The 18,540-nt window shown below is 49.9% G+C and overlaps 1 protein-coding gene across 1 annotated transcript in view; it reads right to left on the bottom strand.

Moving 5' to 3' along the window:
- PIP4K2B (phosphatidylinositol-5-phosphate 4-kinase type 2 beta) overlaps nucleotides 1–15,846 on the bottom strand; it is a 30,986-nt gene extending 15,140 nt beyond the window's left edge. Inside the window, exons 1-4 of the mRNA XM_060255784.1 lie at nucleotides 15,703–15,846; nucleotides 11,114–11,211; nucleotides 4,622–4,718; nucleotides 948–1,100 (exon numbers count right to left, since the gene is read on the bottom strand). Of these exons, the coding sequence (XP_060111767.1) occupies nucleotides 948–1,100; nucleotides 4,622–4,718; nucleotides 11,114–11,211; nucleotides 15,703–15,723 (369 nt within the window). The 5' untranslated portion in view covers nucleotides 15,724–15,846. The remainder of the gene's footprint in view (nucleotides 1–947; nucleotides 1,101–4,621; nucleotides 4,719–11,113; nucleotides 11,212–15,702) is intronic.
- Between the last annotated feature and the right edge of the window lie 2,694 nt (nucleotides 15,847–18,540).

The following is an 18,540-nucleotide window of genomic DNA, read 5'->3' as shown; positions in this document are numbered from 1 at the left end:
GTCCCCGTTGGGGAGACAAGTGGAGTATAAATGAAGTCGGCAAGTTATAGCGGCAACCAATTTCAGTTTAGTGCTGAAAGTGATAATGTATTTATATCCTGTACTCTCTCCCCAGAGGGGTCTCAGGGCAGATTACAGCGTTTTAAAATACAATACGTACAAATGCAATGCACCTATAATTAAATGCACAAATAAAACAATAACACCAAATAAAACTGATTCAGCAGCAAATTACTTGAAGCGATTAAAAGACTTGGCCACCACCTCAGTTTGCTCAAGACCTCCCAGGGACAGCAGAGGCCAGAGTAGTGAAGTGAGGTGACCTCCTTCCATTTCCCCCACTCCAGAGCGCTGAATGCCAAACCAGATACAACTAGGAGACCTGTGCTCTGATTCCTAGCCTTATTTAAAAGGAAGAGGATGGGGAGACGGGGAGAACAAGTCTTCTGGAGTCAACAGCATTGGGGTTGGGTGGAGTTTAACCAAAGGGCCGCATGAAACAAAGCAGCCTTACACGTCCTATGGAATTCTGGGAAATCCCAAAGGGCACACAAACTTCCCCGGAGAACTGATTCCAGAGAGAGGGGGCAACCACTGAAAATGCCACTGCCCTGGTGGTTGACAAGCGGGCAATTAGCAGGTTGAAGGTCCTGCAGTGATAATCTAAGGAGGCAAGGCAATCAGACTGCATTGGGAAGTCTACTCCATTTATGGCAGAGAATGGCAAGCTCACTTACATTCTGGAAGCCCAACGCTGGTTGAAGAAGGAACTTTCCCTCTTATCTCATGCCGGTGTCACCACTAACTGCATGCTATAACACTATAACCCCCAATGAGCAAGACAAGAAGCTCCCGTAAAGAAGAGCCTCAAATATGAGCATGCAGTGGAGCAGACCTTCACCACTAATCTAGCCTATCAGGGACACAGGAATGCCCCTTTTCCCTACCTGGTGGTACTTTTTTAATATGTTGTGCATCTCTGCAACGTCCTCACTTGATACTGCCTTGATGACAAACCGCCGGTCGTAGGTGGTGAGAAAACGGACCCCACATCGGCCGTGGCTATCACTGTACACCGGGGCACTCCGCGTCACAGAATTCTGCAAAGAGACAGCAGAAGAGGAAAGGGTAGGGGACGCACCAACCACACCTTCAGGACAGATAATTTGGTCTGCGTTCAGTGGATATGCCAAGCACCAGACATGTCTGCCACTGAGCTGTATGTTTTTCCTACAGAGAAAGGCACACCTTGGTCCTCTGTCATAATCACAGAGAGACCAAGCTCAATCCATGTCAGCTGTGCACCAAGTTCTGTGCAAAACAGAATCCCAGTACACGGATATGAAGAAGATGAAAAAGATATTGGATTTATATCCCGCCCTCCACTCCGAAGAGTCTCAGAGCGGCTCACAATCTCCTTTACCTTCCTCCCCCACAACAGACACCCGGTGAGGTAGATGGAAATATTGGATTTATATCCCGCCCTCCACTCCGAAGGGTCTCAGAGCGGCTCACAATCTCCTTTACCTTTCTCCCCCACAACAGACACCCTGTGAGGTAGATGATGATATTGGATTTATATCCCGCCCTCCACTCCGAAGAGTCTCAGAGTGGCTCACAATCTCCTTTCCCTTCCTCCCCCACAACAGACACCCTGTGAGGTAGATGATGATATTGGATTTATATCCCGCCCTCCACTCCGAAGAGTCTCAGAGTGGCTCACAATCTCCTTTCCCTTCCTCCCCCACAACAGACACCCTGTGAGGTAGATGAAGATATTGGATTTATATCCCGCCCTCCACTCAGAAGAGTCTCAGAGCGGCTCACAATCTCCTTTACCTTCCTCCCCCACAACAGACACCCTGTGAGGTAGATGATGATATTGGATTTATATCCCGCCCTCCACTCCGAAGAGTCTCAGAGCGGCTCACAATCTCCTTTCCCTTCCTCCCCCACAACAGACACCCTGTGAGGTAGATGATGATATTGGATTTATATCCCACCCTCCACTCTGAAGAGTCTCAGAGCGGCTCACAATCTCCTTTACCTTCCTCCCCCACAACAGACACCCGGTGAGGTAGATGGAAATATTGGATTTATATCCCGCCCTCCACTCCGAAGAGTCTCAGAGCGGCTCACAATCTCCTTTACCTTTCTCCCCCACAACAGACACCCTGTGAGGTGGGTGGGGCTGAGAAAGCTCTCACAGCAGCTGCCCTTTCAAGGACAACGTCTGCCAGAGCTATGGCTGACCCAAGGCCATGCTAGCAGGTGCAAGTGGAGGAGTGAGGAATCAAACCCGGTTCTCCCAGATAAGAGTTCGCACACTTCACCACTACACCAAACTGGCTCTTTTGGTTGCGCTTTATTCTACAGCACTCTAAATTTAGGAAAACAGGAGGGGGGGCCCCCTGCTTCCTCGAAAGTTTCTTTTTATTTTTTACTCTTCTAAATTTTGTTCACCCAATTTTTAAACCAGTCTTTTCTAACGCTTAACATTGTCCTTTAATTACTGCAAATGTATTTATTTTCTGGGGACCAAACTGGCTGCTCTCAATAGCAGGAAGGCTGAGACTGGTTCCTTCTCCTAGGGAGGAAAGATTCATCCCAGAGCAGAAGTAACCATCCCTCCCTCCCTCTGGTACAACTGAAAGTCTCTAGTTTTTGAGTGCAGAGTGGCAACTTTAAGACAAAGTTTAATTCTGGGTATAAGCTTTTGTCTACACACACACGAAAGCTTATACCCAGAATTAAACTTTGCTGCATGCACGTGAAAGCTGACATGCAGAATCAAACTTTGTTGATCTTAAAGGTGCCATTAGACTCAAACGCTGTTCTGTTCCTTCCAAACGGCATGGCAACCCAACTGAACTTAATTTTATCTCAGTTTAGCTTTTGCAGTCCTCTTAGCATCTGACTGACATCTGAAGCCATTTCTTACTGTGTTACTTAAGTCGGTAGTAGGGGACAACAGGGAGAAAAGAGATATGTAGAAAAGGAAGGGGGCCCCGGGAAGGAGAGAGAGAGGAGTGCCCCAGAAGTTCACCCACTACAATGTACATGCATGCATTGTCCTCCCCCACAATATCTTTGGAGTCTTCAGCATAATTTTTTAAATTCTTCAAAACAGCTATGAGGACTAGAAACTTCCTGTTTTTAAATCCAGAGAAACTGGTAGGGGACAAGATATCTGCTCCAGGTACCCATCCCAGATGACTTCTAAACCAGCCCCCCATCCCAGCATCCAGGTTGGGATCTGAAATGCCATTTAAACATGATGTAAAGCTTAACCAGAGTGGCTTCTACCCTAACCCTCCTCTTGACCCCCAAGCGACTTCTGAATAAAGTAAGTTATTCTCTGTATAATAAAGGGCGTTTTCGCACTGACCTTAATCGGCAGCGACGCCCCATTTCACCGCGCAGGATCTGCGCAGATTTCGCACCAATTGCTGCGGAGCACCCGGAAGAGCCGCAAAGTCCCGCGGCTTTTGCGGTGCGAATGTAAACCACCAAAAACCAGTTTACATTTGCGACGCAAAAGCCGCGGGACTTTGCGGCTCTTCCGGGTGCTCTGCAGCAATTGGTGCGAAATCCGCGCAGATCCTGCGCGGTGAAGAGGGGCGTCGCTGCCGATTAAGGTCAGTGCGAAAACGCCCAAAGAGAAACAGAAGAAGAACAGTAACTTTTACTTTCACACAGGGATGGGGGTGGGGGGAAGGTGATTCAGAAAAGAGGACAGAAACTATATACAGCTGTAATATCACAGAATCAGAGTTGGAAGGGACCTCCAGGGTCATCTAGTCCAGCCCCCTGCACAATGCAGGAAACTCACAAACACCTCCGCCTAAATTCACAGGATCCACATTGCTGTCAGATGGCCATCTAGCCTCTGTTTAAAAACCTCCAAGGAAGGAGAGTCCACCATCTCCCGAGGAAGCTTGTTCCACTGAGAAATCGCTCTAACTGTCAGGAAGTTCTTCCTAATGTTGAGCCGGAAACTCTTCTGATTTAATTTCAACCCACTGGTTCTGGTCCTACCTTCTGGGACCACAGAAAACAATTCCACACCACCCTTTAGATGACAGCCCTTCAAGTTCCTGAAGATGATGATCATATCACCTTTCAGCCGCCTCCTCTCCAGGCTAAACATCCCCAGCTCCTTCATTCTTTCCTCATAGGACTTGGTCTCTAGATCCCTCACCATCTTCGTTGCCCTCCTCTGGATCCGTTCCAGCTTGTCTTGTAGTATAGTATTGCGAGCCTATTCGTTTATAACAGGGGTGGCCAAACTGTGGCTTGGGAGCCACATGTGGCCCTTTCAAACATATTGTGTGGCTCTCAAAGCCCCCACCACCCCATTGGCTGGTTTGGTGAAGTCATTTGTCTCTTTAAATCACTCCTCCAAGCCAAATCCCTCTCCCCCATCTATTTGCCTTCCTTCCTTCCTTCTGATGCACCACTGGTCCTGAAATCAGGAAGGATTTTCACATCTTCCTCACCTTGCGAAAAAGCTGCTCCAAGCCAGTCTTTTCAAACCAGCCAACAATGCTGCTTGATTCAAGAGCCTCGCGAGCTTTTGCTTTGACACCTCCGAATGAGATGCTGCCGTCATGTTCCTTACCTGATAATCCTGATCGTCAATCCCAAACCGTTCCCGAAGATTTCGGAACACCAGAGGACAGTACTCCTTAAATTTGAAACGACTGGGCAGATTTTCCCTGGAAGGAAGTGTAGAGATGATGATTTTAAGAGGCTTCCAATACATTCCAGATGGAGGGCCAGTCTGCATATCACATTTCTCTGTGCACATTTGAATTTTGGAGTGGGGAATCAAACCCGGTTCTCCCAGATAAGAGTCCGCACACTTAACCACTACACCAGACTGGCTCTCTATTAGAGCTATGGCTGACCCAAGGCCATTCCAGCAGGTGCAAGTGGAGGAGTGGGGAATCAAACCCGGTTCCCCCTGATAAGAGAGCTCTGGCTGACCCAAGGCCATTCCAGCAGGTGCAAGTGGAGGAGTGGGGAATCAAACCCGGTTCTCCCTGATAAGAGAGCTCTGGCTGACCCAAGGCCATTCCAGCAGGTGCAAGTGGAGGAGTGGCAAATCAAACCCCGTTCTCCCAGATAAGAGTCCGCACACTTAACCACTACACCAGACTGGCTCTCTATTAGAGCTATGGCTAACCCAAGGCCATTCCAGCAGCTGCAAGTGGAGGAGGGGGGAATCAAACCCGGTTCTCCCAGATAAGAGTCCGCACACTTCACCACTACACCAAACTGGCTCTCCAGTGGTAAACACCTGGCTGCAGGCAAACCTAGTTTACCACTGGGTTCTGCATGATGCAAACCAGACCAGGGGTTCCAGGGAGGTAGACAGCAAGGGAGGGAGGAAATGCGAAAGAGAGACCTGCCAGGGAAAGGGTGGAAAGGGAGAAGCAAGGAAGGACAGAGGTTGTCACCCACTCTCCCAACAGCCACCTTCTCTTTCTCCTGCGTCTGGGTTCAGCCTCAAGCACTTTCCTCAGGGGGAATAACTCAGAACAGAGCGGGATAAATGAGTAGCAGGGATGGGGTTTGATCAGGATACTCTGGAAATGCAAAGTGAGGCTGACTGTGGAAAGCTCCGAAGAGGAGAGAGAGAAGATGGATTAAAAGATGGGAATGGAGGGCTTATCCCATGCCAAGTGAGTGGCAAGGCAGACAGGTGTGGAAGAAGGGAAGAGGAATGGGGGAGGGGATAAGGAAGAGGGTATGAGGGCACACAAGAAACGATACTTGCAAAATGGAGGAAGTAGCAACATAAGCACTAGATAAGCACTCTAGCGCTTGGTTCCCGAACATGCCCATTTCCTGGCCAGACGGAATGTTTCATGACAACAAGACTGTTTGTTTTCAGCTTCAGACAAAATCCAGGTAAACTGCTAATGTAAACTGTGGCCCTTTCTTCACATAGCTATTGGCTTGCCTTCAAATACGTTTGCCATCTCTATTCTGGCTGATGAAGAGCACTTTGTCATTCAAAAGACGTCCTATAAAAAAAAGCCAACTTCTCTTTCTCGGTTTTGTATCCTGCACGCGCAAGATTAACAGTTTCGTCTGAATCCCCTGTAACAAACACATGCACAGATTCTCCATGAATTAGAATGGAAGAGGTGGTCAGCCTCTGCCCTTCTCCATCTGTTCCAATAAATAATTTAAATATAACCACACCACCAGCTTTTTAACAAAAACCAAATACTTGATTCCTGCTGGAGCTACAGCACAGGCATTCAAGTTTCAAAACAGCTCTGCAGGGGCAGACAAGGGGAGCCTGTTATACCAATAGCTTGGCAACCAACACATAAACAGCTCTTTTTCACTTCCTTTTTAAGAAGCTGCTGGATACTGAAACTTTCACTTAAATAAGGTGTACGTAAGTTATACACATACCCTCAAATTCAACCAACGAAACCGCAACAGGTAGTAAGATGCCACTGTGGGCTAGAGCCTGTGTTGGGAAACTCACCCGTCCTCTCTGTTTTGGCAGAACGGGAGACAGAACAGGACCTTCTTCGGCATCCAAGCCTAAATTTGCATTTAGCCCCACAAATCTGAACTTCAGCCAGAGCAGCGCTTGACAGAAGAGCTGATTTCCTTCTGCAGTTCTCCTGATCAAAGCCAGGAGAGTTGCTCGTGCATTTTCACCTGAGAGACTGAGCAAGTCTGCCTGCCTCACCTGGCTAGAGGAGCCGTGGTCTTGCAAGACGAATGGAAGCCACCATCCTGCTGCCCTCTTTCTCTGCCTTGTCCCTGCAGGAGAACAGAGACTTGGGGAGAACCTTGGCCCCACTGGCTATAATGAGAACCCTTCTGCTTACTGCTCTGGACGACTCCGGCAAAAGAGGATATGCTCAGTTGCAAACTCCTGGGAAACTGGGAAAAAGTCGAGACCATCGTGAGGCTTCAAAACCCTGCTCAACCTGACCCAGGCTGGGTGGCCAGAGTGTTCATTTGTCTAATACTGAGTTACGGGCGCTGATGCTCCTCTGCTGCCTTGGAGGGCACAACTGGGAAAGCTCCTAGCCAAAGCACGGAGGCTCTGGAGCAGTCCTCCCCTTCAAGGGAGAGAAGCTTGGAATGAAAGGGAGGGTATGCCAGAAAGGCACTCCTAGGAGAGACGTCAAAGCCCCTCAAGGTAGGCAGAGAGGGGGAAAGAAAACACGAAAATTGGAGAATGCAGGAGTGCAGTGAAATGCCCACTTGACTGCAGGATGGACAGAGAAGAAACTGGGGATTGTTGGAGCAGACCCTCCTACTAGAGATCAGTAAAAGTCTGATGACCCTGCCTGCCTCTAGCGGGAGCTTCCACCCTCGAGTTCTGACAGCTTTGCCCTAGAACACTGGAGAACAGCTTTTCCTTCCTGTTCCACACACACACAATTCTGCTGAGGAAGAGGGGACAGTTTTATCACCTTCTTGCTCCTTGGCTCAGCCCACCAACCTTCATGGGTGGGCTGAGTGACCCTGGGAGTAATAGTTCCAAAGGCTGGAGAGAGTTGCAGCAATGGAGAGGAACATGTGGTAGGACATTTCTCTAAACTTGGAGAGCCAAACCCTAGTATTTAGAAGAAGAAGATGAAGATACTAGATTTATATCCCCCCCTCTACTCCAAAGAGTCTCAGAGCGGCTCACAATCTCCTTTCCCTTCCTCCCCCACAACAGACACCCTGTGAGGTAGATGAAGATATTGGATTTATATCCGCCCTCCACTCCGAAGAGTCTCAGAGCGGCTCACAATCTCCTTTCCCTTCCTCCCCCACAACAGACACCCTGTGAGGTAGATGAAGATATTGGATTTATATCCCGCCCTCCACTCCGAAGAGTCTCAGAGCGGCTCACAATCTCCTTTCCCTTCCTCCCCCACAAGTCACCCTGTGAGGTAGATGAAGATATTGGATTTATATCCTGCCCTCCACTCCGAAGAGTCTCAGAGCGGCTCACAATCTCCTTTCCCTTCCTCCCCCACAACAGACACCCTGTGAGGTAGATGAAGCTATTGGATTTATATCCCGCCCTCCACTCCAAAGAGTCTCAGAGCGGCTCACAATCTCCTTTCCCTTCCTCCCCCACAACAGACACCCTGTGAGGTAGATGAAGATATTGGATTTATATCCCGCCCTCCACTCCGAAGAGTCTCAGAGCGGCTCACAATCTCCTTCACCTTCCTCCGCCACAAGAGACACCCTGTGAGGTAGATGAAGATATTGGATTTATATCCCGCCCTCCACTCCGAAGAGTCTCAGAGCGGCTCACAATCTCCTTCACCTTCCTCCGCCACAACAGACACCCTGTGAGGGTGGTGGGGCTGAGAGAGCTCTCCCAGAAGCTGCCCTTTCAAGGACAGAGTCTCAGAGCGGCTCACAATCTCCTTTCCCTTCCTCCCCCACAACAGACACCCTGTGAGGTGGGTGGGGCTGGAGACCAAGCATGCTCTGAAATGTGCAAGTGAGCCACACATTCCATTCTCCACAAAATTAACAATGCTAAATTTTAGGATTTTACCCCTTTCTGCCTATAAACAAGAAATATACATATCTTCCTCAACTGTGGGAAGTGAGGCTAGGACGAGCGTGTAAAAATGATCACACAGAGATACAAACTGAAGTAGGGGCTTCAAATGGGCAGGGGAGGTGAGGAAGGAGAAGGCGAGGAGGAGGGCTCCCTTGGGGGCTGCCTTGCAAGCATCTCCTCAGGCACAAAATGCTGCTAGCTTTCCTGGCCCACACATGCACCTTTGTGACATATGAACAGCACGAGAATAAAAAAAGAACCAGTCTTTCAACTGGTAAAAACACCTCCTCGTGTGACTTCCTGGAAGAGATTCTGGCTCACCACAGGTGACCAGGCAACCACCTATTTACAAGCCTCGAGGAAGAGAAGTGATGGGAATAGATCACTGGAGTTTGCCATTCTCCCCTTCTCCAGAGTTCAAGCCTGGCATCAGTGGTTGATGGGAGGGTCCATCACTTGCTAGAGATGCTGGGAAGATTTCCCTTGACCAGTGGGAGAAGCACCCAACAGCAGCAAAGAAGTACCGCACCAGCACACTCCTTGCTGGCCCTGATGAGGTGAGGAGGAAAATCTAACAGGGGACTGGGGTCCAGTGCCACCCATGAACATATGAAGCTGCCTTATACCGAATCAGACCCTTGGTCCATCAAAGTCAGTCTTGTCTTCTCAGACTGGCAGCGGCTCTCCAGGGTTTCAAGCTGAGGTTTTTCACACCTATTTGCCTGGATCCTTTTTTGGAGATGCCGGGGATTGAACCTGGGACCCTCTGCTTACCAAGCAGATGCTCTACCACTGAGCCACAGCCCCATTCATGGCTCTCCAGGGTCTCAAGCTGAGGTTTTTCACGCCTACTTGCCTGGACCCTTTTTTGGAGATGCCGGGGATTGAACCTGGGACCTTCTGCTTCCCAAGCAGATGCTCTACCACTGAGCCACAGCCCCATTCATGGCTCTCCAGGGTCTCAAGCTGAGGTTTTTCACATCTATTTGCCTGGACCCCTTTTTGGAGATGCCACGGATTGAACCTGGGACCTTCTGTTTCCCAAGCAGATGCTCTACCACTGAGCCACTGTCCCTCCCCATGTGCCAGAAGGGCCACAAAAAGTTAAAGTTGGCTCCGTCTGGCAGACTATTTCAGCTGCATCCAATCTGTTATTTGGACAGCTCTTTCTCTAATCTTGAGTTCCCGCAGGTCCAGATGCCTGCATGGATTTTTCCAGCTTTGATCCCCACAACTGTCAGCGAGTCGTCCCCTTTCCCCCCAAAAAACCTCGCCTACTCTCTCTCCTGCCCTTCTGCCAACTACAAGCCCTCCAGCTGTTGAGAGGTTTGTCTGTGTCTGTTTATTTAGCATTTCGGTATGCCCAAAGTAACAACACCCCTCATGGAGAACTAGAAGAAAGAGTAGCCACAGCAGATAAAAAAAATAAAATAAAATTCTGGAAATACTTTTTTAAAACAAACAAATCCCCAAATGCTTTTTGAAAAACATCCTCATGAAAACTAACCCCTCCCCCCAAAACTCAAGCCCAGATGGAAAACTTTTCTGAACAGCCCGCATTTTAACAAGTTACTAAAATGCCAAGAGGGAACAGGCCACCTGTGCCTCCAGCAGAAGCTAATCCCCAAGAATGGGAGCCACTGCAGAGGAGGCCTCACAACTCCAAGTCTCTATAAAAGACAGGACACGAAATCTCCGTCTTCCCTGTGGGTCTAAGGGAGGAAAACATAGAGAATGAGGCACTCAAAAAGGGATGTGGGCCCTGTTGAGAAGGGATCCCCAACCCTGGGCCATGGACCAGTACTGGTCCGTGGCCTGTTAGCCAGTCCAGGCCTCACAGACATGGTGCTCTTAGCTTCCCAAGTCATAGACTTGGGAAACTGAGAGCAGCAGGACAGCACGTTGGCGAGGGCTCTCCTCCAAGCCTGGCTTCCCACTGAGAGGGAGGCAGATTGGCTTCTTCTGCTGCCTCGCAAGGAGGCGGCAGAAGCAGCCCTAGTCTCTCCTCCATTTAAAGACCCCTATGGGGGACAGGGGGGGCAAAAACCTCAGTGCCACCCCCCCCCCCAAGTCTGTGGAAAAATTGTCTTCCACAAAATCGGTCCCTGGTGCCAAAAAGGTTGGGAATCACTGCTGTAGAGCAAGAAAAGTCTTCGGGAGTGCTTTAATCTGAGTTCAGAAACAGAAGTCACCCAGCACCACCGGGCAGTGAGGCTGCTCATCTCCAGGGGAGCCATAGCATTCTGCATTCCAATTCCACGGTCTATACGTATTTTATATTTGTAATATTCTATATTACAGCTGTTTATTTACATTAGCCGTCTTTCACTGGTTTCACTCCTGCGCTATAATCCTATGCAGAGATTTTTCCAGTTTTAGCGTAGATCCAATGAAATCAACAGTCATAACTCTGCGCAGGGCTCCAGTGATCGACTCCTGTGAAATAATGTTGTGAACAATTGCTTAGAAGTAAAAAGAAGATCTTTACAGAACTGCGTTCCAGCTGAGGCTGGGTGGGAAGGGCACACCTTACCATTGAGAGTTTTGTTCATTACTCACTTGTTGAAAAGATGATTGTCCACCTTTATCTTGCTATAGGCTTTAAAGTCATCTGGCATTAGCATCACCGGAACGGGGACATTACTCAACTCATTAATCTGCAATAAGAAACACAAACTCTAAACAGGCAGCAGTATCTACGGAATCGAACCACACACACACACACCCCGCCGCGAGTGGATAAATGGCAATTGCATGATCGAGAACAATTCCACCCAGCCTCATTTGTGATCAAAGCCACACACTGCAGAAGTACATGACACAATTTTGGGGACAGAGAGAGACAAAATGCAATCCAGAGATTACACCGGGCCTCACCTCTACGAAGATCTAGGTTTGAGTCCCCACCCCCACCCCCCCACAGCAAAGATCCTTCCACCTGCCTCTGTGAATAATAATCACAGCTATGTAAACTTCAGGATACTATAAAAATTAAAATTGAGTCCAGAGAATCTGAAGAAGCAAATACAATCTCTAGTATGTTAATCCAATATATTCTGCAACGCTTGCTATTTTGCAAAATTTTTGATTTGCAGAATTGAGAGATTTTGCTGACCTCCTGTCCTGCTAGAAATCTGATCAGTTCTACTCAACTGATTTCTAAGACTTCAACAAGAACTTTCTTAGACTTCAACAAGAAGCCATCAAGGCCAGAGATTTGCTCTTATTCTTAAATGAAAGTTCAGATTCTTCAAGTATCCTTCTTCTGGGCTTCTATGGTCTCAAACCTCAAAACAGCATGTCATCTCACAGAACTCTTGTGAAGGCAGAGAACATCAATACATACTACTTATGGGCTAGGAGCCTATACCAACTAGAAAAGGTCCAGACACTGACAACCCAGGGGATTGTAAAAAAATCTTTGCAAAAAGGCTGTTAAAGTGAAAACGTTAGGTACACAATAAACTGGAAAAAGAAAACCAAGAGCCATTATGTAGCCATAAACATCACTATATGTTTATTTTTACAACCACCTATCCATCTGGATGCATTTCTGAAACTTTTGACACTGGGTTGGGCTACAGAGTCAAGGAAAGGTATTATTGGTGGCTTAAAATTTGAGGCATTCCTCATGCATCCATTCAAGAACGAACAGGCATACTTTCTCAGTCAACTCCCAGAACAATGGGCAGAGGTCTCCCTTTCAGCTGGTCCTTTGACAGTCTCTCCCACCTCTTCTACATTCATTTCATTCATTTGTAAAGCCGTTTATACGCCACAATCTGGAGTAAGAAATCCCAGATGCTAACGCCTTGGTATTTTTGTCCAGCCTGGCCTTATACCAATCAGCTTGGCTAGACTATACCGCAATATTTAATGCGCTCTTTTTTCCTATACTTTTAGTAAAACATTGTTTTCAAATAAATCAATGTACAAAACTAGCCAATATCACCAGCCCACAAAATCCGAAGAAACATTAATTCTAAAGCTGCAGTTTCTCTAGACAACACACCACACTAGAAGCCTCTATATAGAAAATCCATGTCCCTTACCAGGTTGCCACCTTTTACCTCCAGACTAGCAAGAGAGACAGGAAGGCAGCCTTCAGAGATAAATTTGATCTACTGACTGACCTCACACCTTCACTTTTGGCTTAGGAGGCAACAGAAGAACATTTAGATTCTTTCATCAAGCTTGAAACTCTTTGCAATAGATACGTTTGCACACCAATCCCAGAAAATGTGACAGATTTGCTGGAGACTTCCAAAAAGCTTTTGTCCCCTGCCTCCAGCTGAGGGGGAGGAGAGCTGCTACAACTCATTCAACTAAGTGCACCCTCCAAACTGCAAAAATGGATCATGAATACTTTTAAGGAACACAACATTAAGAGAGTTGTCACACAGTTACTATATATGAAAAAAAACCAATTGTGGCAAATAGAGTGAGTTGCCTTTTGAAGAGTCTATATGGAGGTCTCTGATCCCACTGAAGAACTGCTTTAAGAAAACGCGTATAGGATTTTGACTGCTTGATTAATCCCTTGCCTGGCAAAAGTCCTTTGAAACAACTCAGTCAATGCCCTTGTAGCAAGTATTATGGGATTAATAATATTGTATGAATATCGTATGAATGGATTTTCATGTATCAAAGATTTCAGGTTTTCACGGCTGGTAACATCATTAGGGTTTGTAGAATCTTTCGGGCTCAAGTGCCGTTTTCTACTGGAGAAAGTTTTTCTTCCAGATGTTTCGTTCTCAGCTGTGGAGAACATCCTCAGTGGCGTTGCAGCCGGAGCAGGCGCTCTGACCTTCTTGGCTGCTGTGCTCCAGTAGAACACAGCACTTGAGCCCGAAAGATTCTACAAACCCTAATGATTTTCATGTACATCAGAAACAATCTAAAAGGAACAAGGATTATACTTCATATTGAAGAAAGCTATAGCATGACATCCACTCTTCTGAAGACTGCTATGAGTGGACTTAGCTTTGGGAATTCGGTTTGGTGCAAAATTTGTTATTAATGTCCCTGTTTGAATATATGCATTTTAAACTTAGTAACATTCTTACAGTGGTATTTTTTCATATATATATATATATATACCTTTAGGAAACGTCATGTTTTTCCCAACCATATTTAATTGCTAACTACAACTCTGGCCACAGTGATACAAAAGAGAAACAATGATGTATTACAATAATTAACAAATATAAACATGACATTTATATAGAACCTCGCTGCTTGTGATAAATTTATCTTCTCTTACCCCAGCAGCCTTGAGAGCTTGGTCTTTAATATGATGACAAGGAACAGCCTTTTATGATGTGTGAAGAGTTATATGGAGTATCTGAATATAGGTTCAAGGCTGCTACTCTACCAATAGAAAAGAAAATGTTCTACCAGTAAAATGAGGGGGTTGAATCTGTCTTAACAAAATTTCAGGTGCCTGGCCTCTGCACCTATGCAGAGTAAAAAAATGAACGTTTTCAGTCTTGTTGAAGAGTTGGATATATACCTCGCCCTTCACTCAGAGTGGCTGAAAATCTCCTTCCCTTCCTCTCCCCACCACAGACACCCTGGGAGGCAGGCGGGACTGAGAGAGCTCTGAGAGAACTACAACTGACCCAAGGTCACTCAGCACCTGCATGTGGAGGATGAGTGGGGGAAACTGGATCCAGTTCCCCTGGCCTGGAGTCTGCCACTCTTATCCACTACACTATATTGGTTCTCAGCATCCATATTGGTGGGCTTTTTAAAAACTGCACACTAATGCACTCCAAATTCTTTAAACATTTGCAGAAACTAATTTTTCTGACTTTGTCCAGCTGAGATATATATACCAATATAGAACTGCTGATCAACATTTAACATAGTCACTCTGACCACAGACCAAAGTTTGAGTCCAGCAGCTGCCTTATACTGAATCAGACCCTGGGTCCATCAAAGTCAGTATTGTCTACTCAGACTGGCAGTGGCTCTCCAGGGTCTCAAGCTGAGGATTTCCACACCTATTTGCCTGGACCCTTTTAGTTGAGAGATGCCAGGGATTGAACCTGGGACCTTCTGCTTCCCAAGCAGATGCTCTACCACTGAGCCACCATCCCTCCCTCTAAATGTAAGACAAGGTACCAGAGATATGAACTTTACATATGAACATCTGAAGCTGCCTTCTACTGAATCAGACCCTTGGTCCATCAAAGTCATTATTGTCTACTCAGACAGGCAGCGGACTCTGCAGGGTCTCAAGCTGAGGTTTTTCACACCCCTTTGCTGCATGGACCCTTTTTAGTGGGAGATGCCGGGGATTGAACCTGGGACCTTCTGCTTACTGAGCAGATGTTCCACTACTGAGCCACTGTCCCTTCCCTGACTGGCAGCGGCTCTCCAGGGTCTCAAGCTGAGGTTTTTCACACCTTTTTGCCTGGACCCTTTTCTGGAGATGGTGGGGATTGAACCTGGGACCTCCTGCTTCCCAAGCAGATGCTCTTCCACTGAGCCACAGCCCCATTCATGGCTCTCCAGGGTCTCCAGCTGAGGTTTTTCACACCTACTTGCCTGGACCCTTTTTAGTGGGAGATGCCGGGGATTGAACCTGGGACCTTCTGCTTGCCAAGCAGATGCCCTACCATGAGCCACAGCCCCATTCATGGCTCTCCAGGGTCTCCAGCTGAGGTTTTTCACGCCTATTTGCCTGGACCCTTTTTAGTTGGAGATGCCGGGGATTGAACCTGGGACCTTCTGCTTCCCAAGCAGATGCTCTGCCCCTGAGCCACAGCCCCATTCATGGCTCTCCAGCTGAGGTTTTTCACACCTCTTTGCCTGGACCCTTTTTTGGAGATGCCGGGGATTGAACCTGGGACCTCCTGCTTCCCAAGCAGATGCTCCACCACTGAGCCACAACCCCATTCATGGCTCTCCAGCTGAGGTTTTTCACGCCTATTTGCCTGGACCCTTTTTTGGAGATGCCGGGGATTGAACCTGGGACCTCCTGCTTCCCAAGCAGACGCTCCACCCCTGAGCCACCGCCCCTCCCCGTCTTCCAGACTGACAACACTCAGCTTTTGTGCTCAGGCCCCCTTCCTCAGATGCACATCTGCGCCCCGAATTCAACGCCCTGCCTGGCCTCGCCTCCCCCCCCCCGCCGGGCTCACCGTGTGGTTCGCTCCCCACATGAGCACGCTGAGGAGGGGCTCGGAGGCGCGGAAGAGCTTCACCTTCTGGCACACGAAGTGCTTCTTCTTCGTCTTCGTCTTGGACGCGCTGAGCGCGGCGGCGGCGGCAGCCACGGCGGCCTGCACCCCTCCTCCGCCGCCTCCTCCTCCCCCGGCCGCCGCCGCCGCCGCCGCCGCCACGGGGCCCCCCGCCGTGCAGTTGGAGGCCATGGCCGCCCCCTAACCGGAAGCCGCCCTCCTACCCGCGGGGGCGCGGCATGCCTGCTCCCCCCCCCCGCACTCGCAGTGGTAGCGCCCGCTCTCCTCATTCACCCGCCTGCCTCCCCCGCGCCTCAGCCCGCGGTGGTACAGCCCGACCAGCCCCTGCGCTTCGATTCCCTGAACCCCACCCCTCCTCAGCTGCCCAATGGTGCCGTCCGCCTCCCCCTCGGCCGGCCACAGGCTTGGCGGGGCAGCGTCGCCCCCCGCCGCGCGCTCTCAGTGGTTGCCGCCGCCGAGCGAGGCCCGCTCAGCTCCTGCGCTCGGAAGGAACCAATATGGCGGCGGCCGGAGGAGGGGGGGGGAGTGCAGGAGCGGGATGTGCCATCTCTGTCTCTCGGGAGGGGAGTGAGGGAAGCCGCCAGCGCCTCGGCCCGCCCGCCGCAGCAAGAGCTCCCCAGGAACGCTCAGCAGGGCCGGGAGGGAAGGGGACGACGGCGCCGGCGGGGCTTCAGGGGATCCTCTCCGCGCTCCCTCGCCTCCCCTCACGATGGTTCGCCCCGTACGGGAGAGTGACGCAGGAGCCCAGTGGCCACGCCCCCGTCCCGCCAGCCCCGGAGTTATGAATGGGGCGCCGCCGCCCGGGACGTCACGGAGGAGACCTTCATTCATTCAGTCCTAGAGCTTGATTGGCCTGTCGAGGCAGCGCTGCAGGCGGAGGGGGGAATTGCTACCTTCCTGCGGGGCTAGCTTTCTGCCTGCAGGCCCGTCCTTCTTGAACAGGGGCGCAGCGGGACCCAGTCGCCGGGCTCAGTCTCCAGCCTGAAGGCAGCTCGCCCTTCCTGCAAGCTCTTCAGTTTGGGGCAGTGGTTAAGTGTGCGGACTCTTATCTGGGAGAGCCGGGTTTGATTCCCCACTCCTCCACTTGCAGCTGCTGGGATGGCCTTGGGTCAGCCAGAGCTCTCTTATCTGGGAGAACCGGGTTTGATTCCCCCCTCTTCCACTTGCACCTGCTGGAATGGCCTTGGGTCAGCCAGAGCTCTCTCATCTGGGAGAACCGGGTTTCATTCCCCACTCTTCCACTTGCAGCTGCTGGAATGGCCTTGGGTCAGCCAGAGCTCTCTCATATGGGAGAACCTGGTTGGATTCCCCACTCCTCCACGTGCAGCTGCTGGAATGGCCTTGTGTCAGCCAGAGCTCTCTCATCTGGGAGAACCGGGTTTCATTCCCCACTCTTCCACTTGCAGCTGCTGGAATGGCCTTGGGTCAGCCAGAGCTCTCTCATCTGGGGGAACCGGGTTTCATTCCCCACTCTTCCACTTGCAGCTGCTGTAATGGCCTTGGGTCAGCCAGAACTCTCTTATCTGGGAGAACCGGGTTTGATTCCCTACTCCTCCACCTGCACCTGCTGGAATGGCCTTGGGTCAGCCAGAACTCTCTTATCTGGGAGAACCGGGTTTGATTCCCCACTCCTCCACCTGCACCTGCTGGAATGGCCTTGGGTCAGCCAGAGCTCTCTTATCTGGGAGAACCAGGTTTGATTCCCCACTCCTCCACCTGCACCTGCTGGAATGGCCTTGGGTCAGCCAGAGCTCTCTTATCTGGGAGAACCGGGTTGGATTCCCCACTCCTCCACTTGCACCTGCTGGAATGGCCTTGGGACAGCCAGAGCTCTCTTATCTGGGAGAACCAGGTTGGATTCCCCACTCCTCCACTTACAGCTGCTGGGATGGCCTTGGGTCAGCAGAGCTCTCTTACCTGAGAGAACCGGGTTTGATTCCCCACTTCTCCACTCACAGCTGCTGGAATGGCCTTGGGTCAGCCAGAGCTCTCTTATCTGGGAGAACCGGGTTTGATTCCCCACTCCTCCACTTGCACCTGCTGGAATGGCCTTGGGTCACCCAGAGCTCTCTTATCTTGGAGAACCGGGTTTGATTCCCCACTCCTCCACTTGCACCTGCTGGAATGGCCTTGGGACAGCCAGAGCTCTAATAGAGAGCCAGTCTGGTGTACTGGTTAAGTGCGCGGACTCTTATCTGGGAGAACCAGGTTTGATTCCCCACTCCTTCACTTGCACCCGCTGGAATGGCCTTGGGTCAGCCAGTGCTCTCTTATCTGGGAGAACCAGGTTGGATTCCCCACTCCTCCACTTGCACCTGCTGGAATGGCCTTGGGTCAGCCAGAGCTCTAATAGAGAGCCAGTCTGGTGTACTGGTTAAGTGCGCGGACTCTTATCTGGTATAACCGGGTTGGATTCCCCACTCCTTCACTTGCACCCGCTGGAATGGCCTTGGGTCAGCCAGAGCTCTAATAGAGAGCCAGTCTGGTGTACTGGTTAAGTGCGCGGACTCTTATCTGGGAGAACCGGGTTTGATTCCCCACTCCTCCACTTGCACCTGCTGGAATGGCCTTGGGTCAGCCAGAGCTCTCTTATCTGGGAGAACCGGGTTTGATTCCCCACTCCTCCACTTGCACCTGCTGGAATGGCCTTGGGTCACCCAGAGCTCTCTTATCTTGGAGAACCGGGTTTGATTCCCCACTCCTCCACTTGCACCTGCTGGAATGGCCTTGGGACAGCCAGAGCTCTAATAGAGAGCCAGTCTGGTGTACTGGTTAAGT

The sequence above is a fragment of the Heteronotia binoei genome, chromosome 15, assembly GCF_032191835.1.
Source record: "Heteronotia binoei isolate CCM8104 ecotype False Entrance Well chromosome 15, APGP_CSIRO_Hbin_v1, whole genome shotgun sequence".
Taxonomy (NCBI): Eukaryota; Metazoa; Chordata; class Lepidosauria; order Squamata; family Gekkonidae; genus Heteronotia; species Heteronotia binoei.
Note: the sequence above shows the minus strand (reverse complement) of the source record. Positions and strands in the feature narration are given on the sequence as shown.